The 16,351-nt window shown below is 41.2% G+C and overlaps 1 protein-coding gene and 1 long non-coding RNA gene across 4 annotated transcripts in view; one reads left to right on the top strand and one right to left on the bottom strand.

Annotated features, from left to right (window-relative positions):
• The first annotated feature begins 3,225 nt into the window (after positions 1-3,225).
• LOC310847532 overlaps positions 3,226-16,351 on the top strand; it is a 48,858-nt gene continuing 35,732 nt past the window's right edge. The window contains exons 1-2 of the long non-coding RNA XR_014565868.1: positions 3,226-3,571; positions 13,068-13,146. This is a non-coding gene — a long non-coding RNA (uncharacterized lncRNA). The remainder of the gene's footprint in view (positions 3,572-13,067; positions 13,147-16,351) is intronic.
• LHX9 (LIM homeobox 9) overlaps positions 4,416-16,351 on the bottom strand; it is a 40,078-nt gene continuing 28,142 nt past the window's right edge. For 2 of the 3 annotated variants that reach the window (XM_083745359.1, XM_083745360.1), the window contains exons 4-5: positions 14,861-15,063; positions 6,038-12,282 (exon numbers count right to left, since the gene is read on the bottom strand). In XM_083745359.1, the coding sequence (XP_083601485.1) occupies positions 12,025-12,282; positions 14,861-15,063 (461 nt within the window). In that variant the 3' untranslated portion in view covers positions 6,038-12,024. The other variant, XM_083745361.1, reaches the window with a different exon arrangement.

The raw sequence follows: 16,351 nt of genomic DNA on the forward strand, positions 1-16,351 counted from the left end.
TGATTTCTTCCTCTCTTTTTTTCACTGGAGATGCAGAATTCTGTGAGAACAGACAACTACCACCATTCCTGGCTTGGGATTGTTTGACCCCGGTTGCCCGTGGATTAGAAACCTCACAAGTTGTGTTCCTGCAATGTGCTGTGTGTGCAAACACTCTGTTTTCAAGATTTGCACTGGCTGTGAATCTGCTGCCGGGCTAAGTTCAGGGTGTTGTTACTAACATATAAGGCTCTCTATACAAGGTTAAGTGAGAGACTACCTTATCTCTTATACATCCAGAAGATAGCTGCAGTCTGCAGGAGAGTATCGCCTGCAGGTTTCAAAGATCTCAGAAACCCACCTTGCAGTAACTCAGAGCAGGGCCTTCACTGTGGCTGCCCCTGATCTATGGAATAGCATTCCTGTCAGCAGGTGCCCACTAGCTGCATTTTACGAAAACAACTGAAGGCATTTTTTCCTGACAGGTTTTCCAAGCTGGATAAATGGGTATTTTCCACGAGGGCCTGTTATGTATGGTTTTGCCTTGGCTGTTTTTGTGTTTTAACTGTTTTCAATTATCTTTAGTGTACATTGAGGCAGGTGTTTAGAAGGCTGTTAATAAATCAACAACGATGATGATGAAAGATTACTGGTATTCCCTTTCAGCCTTTCATAATATGTCTTATTTCAGAAAATCCCTCCATTGTCTTTGCTTCTTCATATCTTACCTTTTCCATAAATGTGAGTGTGCTGCAAATCCTCCAACATTTCATTTAGCAGGAATACTCCACTGTTCCTTACCCTTGAGTTTTCAGCATTCCACTGATAGCTGCCTGAGCAATCCTCCTCCTCTCTCTGTCATGAAGACCACCTCTTCTCTGCCGGTATTAACTTACTGTGCAAAAGTCTGCCCTGCACGGACTCCCAAAGCAGATGTGCAAGTAAAAAGAGCAGCCATCTTACACTCACAATTCATCTGGTGGTTACAGAACAGCTTCATTTCAAACACATTTCAGCAACCTTCAGTACCTGGGACAGGCATCTGGGACTGAGTGAAAGGTAATCCATAAACTGGCATTTCTGCATGTATGCATGTGTATTTGATTGTGAGACCCTTATCTAGCGCATGCGCACTAGAATACAAAACATTTCTCCCCCCCCCCCCGACTTTTGACGTGTAGAGAACATGGCCTGTGTGCAGGGTGATGGGGGTGGAAAGATGCCTGTAGAACTGTAGTGCATCTTAATATTTTTGAAACGCACCCTCAACTTCTTAAAAAACAAAGGAGGGTCAATACTGGAGCACAGATTCCCCATGTGAATTAGGGACAGTGCTAGCATATGATAGGACACACACCATGTATTTAAAACACATGACTTCCCCTCCCAAAAGAATTCTGGGCACTGTAGTTTACCTCTTTCAGAGCTACAATTCCCAGCACCATTAAGAAACTACTGTTCCCAGGAAATCATGTGATTTAATTGTATCTTGAGCACACTGCAGAAAACAGATTCTGTTAAACTCTGTGTGTGAGGGAGAGAGCAGGAGGCCTCATAACGTACAGGAGTTTTTGGTTCAGGAAGCACCTTTCTAAAATAGGCAGCAGTGGTAGTTTTAATTTCTGCTTACAAATGGGGAATGAGTGCTACCTAGTGAATTTATGTTTTGGGTGAGATTTTCATAGCTACTGTACTGCATGATCTCTGCAAGCCTGCTTTCAGGCATAACATTTTAGGCAGGCCTTAATGCAACAGGGTGGATTTCAAATTATTCCAAATTAGCATATAGAGTTCCCAATTAGCTCTACTCAACTCAATAGAGGTTTACACACCAGGAATCAGCATGAGTAAAAGGAGAACAAAAAGCAAAGGTAGCTATTCTGGCCAGTAAGAAACATTCTAAAAGGTAGGGCGATACCTTTCTCAGGCCAACCATAATGAGAGAATGAGCAGGGAAATGGCAAATCCAATGTAAACCAGTGTAAAGTGACACTTGTTGGAGAAAAAAAAAAGGTTTAATATCACATACATACTCATAAGATGTCAACGCAGCTTATGCCGGGCCATGAAAAAGGCAAATTCCATGCCAGGGATTATTAGAGAAGGAACTGAAAATTAAAGTGCCACTATTTTTTTTTTATATATATATATATATTCCAGCTGGTATTTGTCTCCATCCTGAGATGAAAGACAGATTCCTTGACAGGTGGAAAACAGAAATGAGAAGGGAACTAGTTGAATGTTGTTGTTGTTAAAATTTCCATACCGCCCTCCATCATTTTAGGTGATACACTAAGTAATAATACAAATGGTATGGCATGTTCCATGACCCAGGTGCAGTGGTGTAGCGTGGGTTGTCAGCACCCGGGGCAAGGGGAGGAATTTGCACTCCCTAACCCGTGGATTTGCGCCCCCTAACCCTAACCCCCAGATGTTGCGCCCGGTGCGGCCGGCCCCCCTGCACCCCCCACGCTACGCCACTGCCCAGGTGGTCATTTTGAATTGATGTAATCGTCACTTAGCTCCAGACTTGCTACTTGGCAAATGGAAGGGCTCCTTCTTTTTCTAGAGGAATCTAGCCGAAGCTCCCCGCTGGAAGAAGAGGGGAGTCCATTTTTTCCCAGATTCCCTCTGCAGGCCACAGAGCCACTGCCCCCCCACCGTGCCAGAGAGGGTCCCCCAGCCCTTTGAAGCAGCTGTTGTGAGGCCACAGGGAGGTGGAGGAACAGACCAAAAAAATTAGAAATAAAATAAACCCCCAAAGCTGGTTCCTTCCTCCAGCACAAGCAGAACACTGCTCATTGCAAGTCTAGAGCCAGCAACCGAGCTAGCCTTCCTTAATAAAATAGCTGCTATTTCAGAGGTATCCCATCTTCTCAGCCCTCAAACTGCTGTTTGAGCCTCCTGCTACTGTGGCGTTTTGTGACACGCGACGCTTATGAGTGTCAAGTGTGCGGAAAGGTCAGGAAGGGAGATTGGGATGCGTTCTGTTTTCATCCACATTTCGTGAGTTCGCTTCCATCCTTAAGGGCGGGCGTTTTCAGGTGTCCCGTTTCCGAAGGAACTTTTGCCATGACCACCCGTGTGCTGAGCTACAGCAGATTCCTCGTGTGTTGCAAAGGATTCTGGGGCATATCCTGGCAGCTTTGGGCAGCGGTCAGGGCCCACTGCTGAGTGGACCCCCTAGAGCCCCATTTTAATAATAATAATAATAATAATAATAATAATAATAATAATAATATCCAGCCCAGCATTCAGAGCAGCATTGGCTTGCTGACCCAAGCTGCCAAGTCAGTTTCCCACAATGCAGCTGGCATAGCTTTGCTCTGGGGCATTGTGGGAAATTCAGCTGTTGACAATACTCAGAGACCTTGGGATGCTACCAGATAAGTCCGAAGGGTCTCATTGACCAAGGAAGAGACCTACCAGGATTCAGTTGGCCTAAGTCCCCCTCAGACCTGGAACCGACCCCAAACCAACCTAGTAGGCCTCACCCTACATTGCCTATCCGTGAATTGAAAGTATACCCTTCAACTCCGACTACATGTTGTGGGGAAGGTGGACAGTGGCGGATTATGTTTTTAAAAGCCAGGTAGGTTTAAACACCTTTGATTTTCTCAACAAGAAATTCCCTCACAAGCTCCAGTACTCTTAGGAACACGGCTTGAAAAGCACTGCTTTGAGGAAACCATAGGAGTATTTGTGTAGCTTTAAAAAAGGGGGGTGGGGAGTCAAGGTGGACAGAAATTTAAAGTTCCTCATTCCCTTTGTGGCATTCCCCCTGCATTTTGCTTTAAAAGATTAAAAGTCTTTAAAGGATGGTGCTCCCTTCCTGCCTCTGAATTTCACATCTCGCTCAATTCTTTTGCATATGTAGGAAACACGAGTGCGGCCAGGTTTCACTTCTCCATTATGTGGGGTGTGTGAAAGCACACAATTGGTGCAGGATTGTTCATATAATCATACACATTAATGTAAGGAAGGTCCCTGCCCCAAAGGAGCTTACAATCTGAATTCACTCAAGATAACATCCAGAGTTTCTTTTTTAAAGGGCAGCCCCATGTACGCCTTCTCAAAAATTCAGTGGATCACTCACTCCTGGGAAATGTGAGTATAGGATTGCAACCTAAATAATCCAAACATTGTGCAATATACCTATGTTTTTCACCCTACTAATTTGAATTGAGATCACAGAACAGTAGTCACATTTTCAACAGAAAGAATTTTTTAAAGTTGGTCCACAGTATTCACCGGTAACTGAGAACTGTTATTATAAAAGCCACAACCTTATTTCTGGTGTTCAGAACATTACTGAAGTAATTTCTTGGTAAATTTGGTATTATGTTGTTCGGAATGGCGTAGTTTTCTTTCTTAATTTCCCCCCGGCTTTCAGAAAACCAAAGCAGCTTAGGAAAACATTCAAAATGCTGAGCATACACACATAAGCGAAATATTTTAATGTCAGTTCATATTCATAAAAGTTACATTGTTTACATAGGGTTCATTTGTATATAATAAAATTTCATTTGAATGAAAAGGGATTATTTTTTCCTTCTTCTTTTTTGGCAAGCCTGTTAAACAAATTAACATATGCTTTGGATGTACAGCTTAAGAGGAATATAGTTATCCAAAAATCTTTTGCAAGAGAGGTTGCCTTTGAACAATTTCAAGGCCTTCGTTTCTGAAGTAGTAATAGCATTTTAACCTTCATAGCTGAAATTCAGCTATGCGTTGGATGGTGCACAGATCAAGTCTTCTATTATTATTATTTTAAAAATTGTGAAGTGAATTTCCTCATTGCATAGTGAACATGTAAACTTATTAGGGATCGTTAGGTTAACACCTTTAATGGTGTTATATACTGTATTATGTTAGCCTTCCTAAAATGATGGATAAAATAATGTAGCAGGAGGGTAAAAATCCATTAGCCATTGCCACCTTAAATACTGGCAAGGAACAAGGGTGTATTCCTCATCCACAACTCTCTCTGGCTGCTAGAAAATCTTGCTGGCTCCAAAATTTGGGAGGAAGAATTACACCACTATATCAAATGTGTTTTTTTAAGCCATTGGAGAACAATCCAGCCAAATTAATCATTCTACAGTCCCATAGATTTCAATGGCAGAAATGCAAGCTGAAAGTTGGCTGGATCATGCCCATAATTCATGATGGATATTCATTATCTATGTCAGTTGTGAAGAAGAAAATGGGAGAAGAAAATGAAAAGCAGGAAAAAATTCCAAGGAAGTCATTTTACATTGTGCAACGTCCTTCATTTGCTATCTAAAATGGTTCCCACACCCTTTGTTTTGGTGGGAGGGAAATGTAATGTTGCACTGTTTTTGTTAAATTAAATTAATTCCAACAGTTATGTCTGTGTTAACTAGGTTTGCATCAAGTAAAATATTTATTAATGAAACTACTGTACAAGAAACATCAAAGCGAAATGCATCATACAGAAAAAGTACACTCTAGGTGACAGATGAAAAAGTGCATGCAGATTGCTTTAATTTTATTTATTTTTAAGTCAGAAAACAGAATACTAATCTTGATCCCTATTGTCTTGAACTGGTGAGAATTTTCTTCTCTGAATTTACAAAATGTCATTGAACATATATGACTAATACACATTGGCAAGCAAGATGAATGAATTTCAATTTTTGGATTTTATTTTACAGGTATTTTTGCTTGACAATTGTGAGTTTTTTAAATATTGTGTTTGTTTGTTTTTTTTAAAAAAAGGAAGAATCTTCTCATATTGGACTGGGTGGTACTGCCAGGTTGCTCTGATGCCATACACAGCCTTCAGGTTTTTAGTTAGACACCGTCAAATAACATATGTTGTGTTAACATTCAGGAAATGACATTGAGTCTATTTTTTAAAAAATTATTTTTGGCTCAATAAATTTTAAATGTATGGTTTATCATAACCTAATATTGTCTTTGTCTTCACTGCAGTGGATATCCGATCAAACTTTCCCCTTCTTTTAATACTTTAGGGAATTTTCAAACGTCGGGATGTTTGGCTGTAATGCCCCAAGATTTGTTCTCCCTGAAAGAAATCATAGTGACAATTTATTAAACTACAGAGCAACCTGGCTTTTAGGGGTCTGTACTTTTAGATTGTGCTCAATATACCTAGCAACTAAATTGTGATGCATTTCATCATCATCATTATTTGTTATATTTTTCATGCAATTACTTCCACTTCTAAAGTGCCTGGGGTTGGGGGTTTGGTTTATATATATATTTTACTTTTAAAAGAACATGGTCAACCTGACCCTAAACACAAAAGGCCACAATCCAGTACGAGTTGCTTGTGATTTACAACATAATCCTATACACATTAACTCAAAAGTAAGCCCCACTGAGTTTAGTGGGGCTTACTGCCAAGTAAGTGGGTATAGGAACGCAGCCTAAGTCCCACTTAATGCAATGGCATCCATTGATTTCAATAGTGCTTCGTTTTCACTAACATTTTGGATTGCACCCCACAATAGCTTAGAAGTAGGTCCCACTGATTTTCAATGAAACATAAACTTCCAAGCAACTGACCCAAACCACTTTAAGTTTGTTGCATTTGCTTTCAGTGGGACTTGACATAGGCTAGTTGCAACTACCTTATCCAATTCATTTCAATTGGATTTAAGCACAACTAATGTTCATTGCAACAAAGCCACTGTGTTTAGCATTGCAGCCTAAGACAGGGTTATAATATCAAATCAGTGGGGCATTACTTTTCTTTTTTAAATTAAAAATAAAAACCTCTGAAATTTCATCATGGATATGTACTAGGAAGCAAAAACTTAAAAATAAATCCTGTTTTAATATAGCACTAAGATTACTGTGTCCACCATCACACACTCACACATACAGTAAAAGCAACACAACACACTGCCATGGGTAAGACTCCATTAAAAAAAAAAAGATGAAGACAAAAATTGATGGTAAATAAAACTCCTTCAATTCAAAATGGTTTATTCACACAAATTTAATAGGATATATCACAATTGTTTGGTCCATAAATATTTAGGGGAAATAGTTTCTATACAATGCATTTCTCAATAAAACAAAGAAACATGGACAAGTTTGCTAGACCACTTAACTGTACTAGAAACACGAAGCTCAATATATAAGATTATTGAATTTATCAACTATATCCGAAAGAGTGCACAACTGCTTTCTATGACATGTTTGTCCCCTCTACCAGGATATACACCATAAAAAGAGTTTCAGAAATAAGAGGTAAAACAGTACAAAACTAGTGAGGTGTCAAAAGGGCTTAAAACAGTTAATTTAACAAACAACACATATATATCCTGATTTTTTCCCCCACAAGCTTACTCCCAAGTTATCGCATAAGGCACATTGTAGAACTGAGTTATAATTAGTCTACTTAATAAAGTAGATCTATAGTACCATATAGTTGTTCTGTCAAAGAACAAAATTTATAAGTATCAATATTATTTTTTTGTACCTGTAAAAGTGTATTAATAAAGATCTCAGCCTCTCCAAGGTTGTTTGGTCTGGTTAGTGGTAAATGCCCATAAGGTAAGAGAAACAGGAAACGTCCAAGGTTGGCACCTCAATCCTAAATGTATCAACTTGGAAGTAAATTCCACTCAAGTCATTTGAACTTACTTCCATCTAAACACGCTTCAGGTCAGCAAGCCTTAAGCGTTCTAGAAGATGATGACCACACTTGCTAAATATATAACGACAAAGACACATTTTCCTCTGTTACAGTGTTAACATCTCTTCCATTGTTTTTTTTAAAAAATAAGCTACTTTTCTGTGCTAATTTTCTAAAAACCCTGAGCAAAAGTTACAATAATGCACTTTAATGTGGGCAGTGAAGTGTCAGTATGTATCCACGCATTAGTAGAAAACAACAAAAAGAATTCCTTTTTTTTTTAATACCAAAAAATAAAGTTTAAAATGAAAAAGGAGATTCTACTGAAGGGAGGTTTGGAGGAGGAGGAGGAAGAAGGGGTAAAATCCAAAGTACTTGTGCAAAAGTTAATCTTAACAATCCACCCAAAGCAATATCTTCTTGGCGGATTTTGGTTTGGTTCTGGAGTGTCTCCCGTGTCTAATTAGGGGGTTACTGGAATAAAGGATACAAATGAACATTCACCACTGCCCAGACCATTCAGACTTTTAGCTTAAATTAAAAAAATAAAATAAAAACAAACACTTGCAAATGTAAACTAGGAAAGGTATTTCCAATTAGCAATGCATCCACAAGGCTTCTGAGTTTGGCAGCTTCAATGATTGGCAGCTTTAAATCCCTAGGGGTTCCCACCACCCCAATGCATTTTCTCTTCTTCTACATTATTTTTTAAGGGGAAACGCTAGATTTAGCACAGAGCCCTTTAATTTAAATGGGTTCACCATGCTTGGATATGTAGCCAGTGTGTCTATCAATGTACATGGTAGTGTGTTTATTATATAAATACAAGTATACACACGCATAGATAGAGATATGAACTGACGATTTGTAGAGGGCACCGTTTAGCAAAAGTTTGCCTTGATTCTCGCTCCTTTAGAAGCCACGGAACAGAACTTGGTAACAGCTAGCTGAAGTTCTGTTGATTTTAATGGGCCTTGTTTAACCAGGTCTGATGCATGTTTACTTGGAAGTAAGCTCCACTAAGTTCAAGTGGGCTGACTTCTAGGCAAGCATACAGCTGCAGTCTTACATTTGCTGGTTTGTGCCTTTTGAAGTTAATACATTAACGTGGCAGACAGACACCATCTCATGGGAAAAAAATCAGAAGGATGCTCAAAACAGCAATGAATACAAGATACTGGAATCAGCTTTTAAACGTCTTAAGAAATTATATTTTGCTTATTTCCATCTGTTACCTTAATAGTGGGTAGGAACACTCGAGCCAGAATTGTGTTTGTGATTTTGTAAAAGAAAAACCAACAGCACCTCCTCCCTGATCTCAGGTATGTTCCACCCAGTCCCATTAGGACTTAAAAGTGTTTCATGTATGCTGGATTTCAGCAGCAGGAGAAAAACCCCAGCTCAGAAACGTTTCAATCTTCAATTGTTTAGCCGCCATCCCCAAGCCTCTTAACCCAGAGCAATCTAATTCATTTCAATGGAACTAGCCCAAAGCAAGCATATAGAGGACTATAGCCCTTTTTATAATACCCAGGCTTGCTATGAAGAAATATTGTCCTCAAACTAGCCAGATGATGCAAGCTCTATTCACTGGCCCTCCAATTTTAAACACTTTAGGAGTGATCCAGCCAAAGCTAAACCTAATGAAGACTCCAAGTAGTTCTAAGGGAGACAGATTTAACTCTCTTGCTGAAATCAATGGGACCCAAAGTGTTTAGTTTTGTGTGGAGTGCGCCAAATACTTGTTCCATTCTAAATAAATGAAATATTGATTGGATATTTGCTTGCTCTGAACAGGGGTTCCAACTTGAATAAAATATTGGGGAGGAGGGGGAGGTTAGCCCCGCCCAGAATAATTGATCACATGCCACAGTGCACACACACCATTTGAATGGCCCATCAATTGGGGGGCGTGGCCCCCTCAAATATTTTAGGGGGGGCGAAGACACACACACACTGCCCCCTAGGAGTTTGCTCATGTGGCTCCGAAGTAAATCCCACTCATCTGAATTAGGATTATTCCCAAGTGTGCATAGAATCAGGGGGGTTGCATCTAAAATGGGTATGTTAGAAGAAAGTCAAGTTGGTGCTGTCTAAGCAGTAGGAACTTCACAGCTATGAAGTGCGTAAACTCAGCTGGGGTTCTAAACATACCAAAGAGTTGTATAATTGAACTGTGGAGTCTTTCTCACACAGACACAACTTCTGAAAACAAATTGTCACTTCCTTCTAGGGAAACTCTGGGGAAACTTTCTACAAATTCTTGATGAAAATGTGGTAGTAGGAAGTTGGATCTGGCCTTCAAGTCACTAGCTAGTGACCTGAGCTGGACCCAACCATCCATCTAAGAAAGTCTGTAGGACTTCCCACCAGTGACCGCTAATATGTGAAGACTTGATTTCGTAGTTTCTTGTATTTATACTCCACCCTACCCAGGACACACTTTCCCCATCTGATTTTCTAACTCACCTACATTAGGCCTGATAATAACTGTGCAAACTTCAATTAAACAAAACAACAACAAAAAAACCCTACTGTTATGCATTAACAAAAATCTTACAAGGGTTTTGTCTGCATAGAAAATAAAAAGGAACAAAATTTAAATGTCCTGATCATAAAATAATAGCCAGCATTGGTGACCTATAGATGTTTTTGGACCCCAGCTCCCATCAACTGATGGTGTCTGATGCTGTCCCATCAATCTCTGGAGGGCATCACTTAAGTTGCCTCTGCTACAAAATGAAAATTAGGAACCTAAAACCTAAAGTTGTTCCCATACAATCTTTCAATGGTGATATACTGGTGTTGATTGAAAATGGCCACAGTGTTTTATACTAAAAAAACCTGACTGGCCACAGAAGACTAGGCCAGAGTGAGATCATACTGACCTCAGGATGTTAAAAGCACAGACCATCTACAAGTCAAGGTACAAATGGTGGTATTTGAAGGGTTGAGACCCATGTTTACTTGCAAATCAGCCCTACCTCCAAGATTCTTGATATCACCATGGTTGAGGGGGAAGGCAGACGCAGATCTCTTACCATACCCCTATACCTGAGGCGGGGTGGAAGGAATCATTATTCCAAGTAATATGGAGATGGCCTCAGGGTGAAAGAATACTGTGAGTATTGACTCTCTAGTACCTAGTCATCTGTTTGCACCCCAGTTCACATCCTATGCAGTAGCTACTTTCCCCTTCCGCCTTTGGTGGCTCTCTTTGGACAGCACCATCAGTCAGCTGCCTGCCGGGTTGGCAAGTCAGCACACACCACTACTCTGGTACAACTGGCAAATGAGTTGGAAAAGTGAGCCACCATGGACCAAAGAGGAAAGAGGAGAATATCTGACATAAGCTCAGCAGTCACACATGTCATTGTGACTTGCAAACTGTTAAGAGGTACATACTCCTGACATCTATTTTCAGGAGCTACCTGTCTGCACTTCTGTAAATGAGTCGGAGTTGTTGAACTCCAACTCCCATCAGCCCCAGCTGCAGTCCAAACAACATCTGGAGGGCCATCGGTTTCCTATCTCCAATTCAGAGGCAGCTTTTAAGGCTGCAAGTTGGACCACGTGCATACCATACATTGAAAGCACATTTATACCACTGTAACAGTCACGGTTCCCCACCACCGCAAGAAACCTGGGAACTGCAATTTACCTCTCACAGAGCTACAGTTCCCAGCACCTTTAATGAATTACAGTCTCCAGGATTCTCTGGGGGAAAGGCATGTGCTTTAAATGGAGGGTGTGACCTATCCTCATTTACATAGAATTATGTTCAGCTGATGTCAATGGGAGGCCTAGCCCTGTTATGTGGCAGAAGGGAACAACTGCCTCAGGTGGCAGATTTGGGGGTGCTGAATTTGCTGACCTTTACTGCCAGACTTTCTTTCTCAGGCATCAAAACACCTCAACCTTATTTGACCGACAGGAATTTCTGACATGTTTATATGTTCTTTAAGAATAAGCTTGAGGATAACAATCCATGACTTTTTTTAAAAATAACACAATTTTCTGACTTCCATGGTAACCACCATTCACCCACCCCCATAAAAAAAAAATCTGGAAATAAGGAACATACAATTTTAAGAGGCACTTAATAGAATGATTCAATAGTTTCCCTTTAATTAGGCAGTGGTTTAAAAAAAAAAAATTCCAAAGACAATTTAGAGACAAAGAATACGTAGTTGTAGAACAGAAGTCTGTTACTGCAAACTCATTTACCAAGTGGCTGCAGATGCTACTGACCAAGCTGGTTTTCCCCAAACATTTTGTGGGTTTGTTTTTCTTTCAAAAAATAAAAAGTCTTGCAAATAATATTATTAATAATATAATTATAATAATAATGGAGAAAGAAGAAGAAGAAGAAGAAAAAAGTAAGAATATTTCTCTTTTTTAAAAGTCAAATGTTAGAAAAGGTTTGTTAAGGTAGTTTGTGAGGGGCTTCCGGAATCGTGGCTGTCCAAGTTAGAGGTCACTGATGACACTACAGTGATAGTGGGATTGGTCAGGTCTGTTAAAGTGGTCGCAGTGCCGGGTGGAGTGAGAGCGCCGCTGTCTGCTGAGGGCGGGGCCGGAAGCGACGTGCCATCAGCTTTATCAACACCCCCATTCTCCTGCCGCAAAAGGTTCCTTCTGAATTTGGCTCGTGCGTTTTGGAACCAAACCTGCAAACCAATCCCAGTTGATTTCTTTACCAATGTTTGCTTTTTGATTTTGATGGTTTTCATAGAAATCATAGAATTGTAGGGTTGGAAGGGACCCCGAGGGTCATCTAAGTCCAACCCCCTGCATTGCAGGAATCTCTTCGTTTCTCTCTCTTTTGTAGCAGCTTAATGCATTTTAAGGGGTGTTTCGGTGACCCTTTTATAATTATTATCGGCAAATCCTCTCTTCCAGGCTTTCCACCCATCAGTTAACTCTTTTGATACCAACTTGTCTTATGGGAAATGCCTTCAGGCCCTGTATGTTGTGGGTAATCCTAGGGCATGATCACTTCAGGCACAGCACTACCGAGGCGGCTGTGGCGCCTTCGTTGCTCCGTCTGAACTGAGAGGGCAGTGCTCAGATTACCTTGATGAAATCTATAATCCACACCCACTCATCCACCCACTTTTAAGCTTAGCTAAAAGCTCAGGCCGCCTGTATCATTTTTACATCGTAAAAATGTCCCTCAAAACACACCAACACACAATACTTTCCTGCAACTGTGCATTGCAGAGAGAGTTTGATAGAGGCAGGCAAGCAACCTTTCAGAAAAGCTTGCTTGCCATTACTGACCTTCTCCCTAAGGAACCTCTGATGTGTTCCTACGAAGTCCCAGCTTCCCTGGGACACAGCTGGAAAACCACCGATCCACATCATAATTGGAGTCATTATTTTTTGGCTTAGATTTGTTCTGTTTAGAATGCTAAGCCGAAATCTATAGCTACTAATCCATGTCTTTCTCCAGGATACGGTGAAGCACTGCTGGAGACTGACCTGAGAAGTTCTGCTCAACTATTCATGCTAGAAGATCATTGCTTTGATGGGTATGTAACTTAGCTCTTTTCTCATCTCTGCTACAATATCTGGGTTTGCTACCCCAAACACAATTCTTAGGGTGGAATTCAGTGTCACATTATGGTGATTCTCCTGTCATCCCAAGCATTCCTGCTTGCCAGATGGAACTCCCCTCTCCTCCCACCCCAAACCCCCCACAAACAGTTCTGGGGGTTCTCTGGAACTCATTGCGCGGGTTCACATTCATGCAACTATTTAGTTGAATCCAGCCCTCAGTGTTTTATCCACCAAAGTGGTCCCATCAGTGCAAGGACTTCCACATGCACAATGGTGCTTTCCCTCCTCTCCTACCCCCCCCCAACTCTTCCAAATTACTTCTGGGGGGGGGGGTCTGAAGAACCCTCAGAACAGAGGGAAGGGAATTTGTTTTGTGCAAACGGAAGTCCTTGTGCTAACTGGTTAACTTTTTTGGACACAGCCCTAAACGTTGCATTTGGGGTGGTTAACTTACACAGAAATTTAAAAACATGAAGAAGAAATGCAAAGAGAAAGAAACTATCTCCCAATAATGAACTACTTTTCTTACACTCTTTGCATTCTGTTTCACTATCAGGTGAGTTACTGCCTTTGCTCAGACGCTACTTTCCCTTTGCATATACTTTGCCTAATTTTATTTAAATATCTTCCATTCATTGGTGGTGGTGGTAGTGGTGGTTGATGGTTTCTGCAAAGCTGGCTTACAAGATACGATAAACTATGGGCAATTTAATGGTATGATTAATTTATTTTTTACAAACGGGGGAAAGCCACCATGAGTCTAATTATCATTCTTGCATGGTGATCATTTATTTTCACTGAGTAACTCAGTAGACAGACCTCAGATCTATCATATTCCCAAGAATAACCCAAAGTTGATGAATGGGAAACATTCCTAAGAAATGCTCAGTTTGTGGGAAAAGTCAGGTTAAAGGTGGATTTTTCCCCCTACATAATCAGCAAACCTGTGAGATTTATCTCTTGCTGGATTACACTACTATGGGCTTCAGGAGTAGCAGAGTCAAATGTTTGAATGCGCCCCAAGCAGAGTGAAAATTAGCATGCAGGGCAGAAGACCAAGCGAGCACCTCCTCCCTGACATGCTAGCTCTATATGTGGAGACAAGTTATTTTTCTGGAAGGACATTGAGGAAATCTATCCCCTGCCCACATTCTAAAATGGTACAATCCAGCAACAGATGTGTCACATGGGGCTGCTGATCATGCATAGCAGCCCTCCATTCTGTTTAATAGGGAGGCCCCTTAATGGACCAAAAAAAATGGGGAACTTCCATAATGAAAAATTACTACAGGGGGAAACAAAAGTTTGTACTCAATGGCTTGACTGGATGCCCAAGGATTGTAACTTTCATTTGCCTTCAACAAAGCCTACTAGATCCTGTTTCGGTTAAGAAGGACGCTACATGAAGGTCCTACCCTGATGAGAGCAGAAGATCTGCTCTTCTGAGAGCTGGATGCCCCTTCTGCGCTGGGAGGTGTTGGCCCTGGAGGGTAGCATCATGCTTCCCTTGAGCTTTCCCTGGGTGCATTTGGATCTGAAGGTACACATGTTTAGCCCTGAACCCTCTGTATCTTTGGAGGGACACAACTCAATAAAGCCTAGCACAAGGGCGATGGAAGGCGTTGGAAGTAAGGGATGTGCTATTTTGAAGTGGAGGGGGGAAGTTTTGTAATGGAAGGCTCTTACCTGCAGAACTCTCTTAGTTAGGCCCGTCTTCTGGGCAAGCTGCTTGAGGTCCTTGGCATCTGGGTTGTGGTTAATAGCAAAGTAGGACTTCATGGTGCGGAGCTGGTGGTGCTTGAAAGAAGTGCGCATGCGCTTGGTCTTCTGAGATGGGGGATAAGGCTGCTGGTCTCTGTCCAGGTGGTCTGCCTCGTTCTCATTGCAACCTGTTTGGAGAAGCCACAGAAAATGCCCAAAGAGTTGGGTGGAGATCCTACATGAACATCTCAAGCAAGCAGATGCCATGGAGGGGAAGGGCCATAGCTCAGTGGGAGAGCATCTGTTTTGCATGCAGAAGGTCCCAGGCTCAAGCTCTGGCACTTGCAGGTAGGGCTGGGGAAAGACCCTTGCCTGAAACTCTGGACAGCTGCTGTCAGTCAGTGTAGACAATAATGAAGTATATGGGCCAATTGTCAGACTCAATATATGGCAACTTCCTATGTTCCTAAACCTTTTTTAAAAAAATAAGGGAGAAGAGAAGGCAAATATATCTCCCCTAAGTATGGGATTAGATGTTTACCAGGCCCATATAATACTGTGGTGTGTTACATTGGCTGAATGCAGTATTATTACTACCCTCTGCAAAGAGCACATCTATATGTCACGCCAGATAAGGTGGTATAGTATTGGACTGCCACACTTCAGACAACAGGTAAGGGGAAGTGCATTTTTGAATGCTCTTGCAGGATTAAAATAGGAATAAAGGTGGTGCCTGAATGTAATATACTAATGTATCCGAGAGAAAGATTTAATATAGCATACCCGGCAACATTTCCCCAATGAAAATAGGGACATCCTATTTATTATTATTTATACCCCACCCATCTGACTGTGTTGCCCCAGCCACTCTGGGCAGCTTCCAACATATATAAAAACATAATGAAATGTTAAACATAAAAAAACTTCCCTATACAGGGCTGCTTTCAGATGTCTTCTAAAGGTTGTATAGTTATTCATCTCCTTGGCTCAGGGGTCGCCTACATCCATACCCTCCAAGATTTCTCTGTTGAAAATAGGGACTTCCTAAGGAAAAGTGGGACACGCCAGGATCAAATCAGAAACCAGGACGGCTTCTGTAAATCTGTGACTGTCTCTAAAAATAGGGACATGTGGATGGTCTGACATAGACCTCCCCCTGATGCATTAGCTTACAATATGCAGGGAAGCGTTTTGTTTTATTCTTAACATGGGGAAGCATTAAGAAATAATGACACGGAGGCCATTTTCATACCATGGACATAGCTAAGGGAGTGCAGGGGGGCAGCTGCCCCCTCCCAAATCAAGTAAACATATAAAAATACTTAACAAACTGCATCACAGATAACTCAATTCTGCCCCCCCCCTCCAACATAAAGCCTGTCCCACTAAAATAAATCCTGGCTACGCCCATGTTTCATACCGTGCATTTAAATCACCATGATACCACTTTAAACAGTCTCGGCTTCCCCCGAAGAA

This window comes from Podarcis gaigeae (assembly GCF_964106915.1).
Source record: "Podarcis gaigeae genome assembly, chromosome: 6".
Classification (NCBI taxonomy): Eukaryota; Metazoa; Chordata; class Lepidosauria; order Squamata; family Lacertidae; genus Podarcis; species Podarcis gaigeae.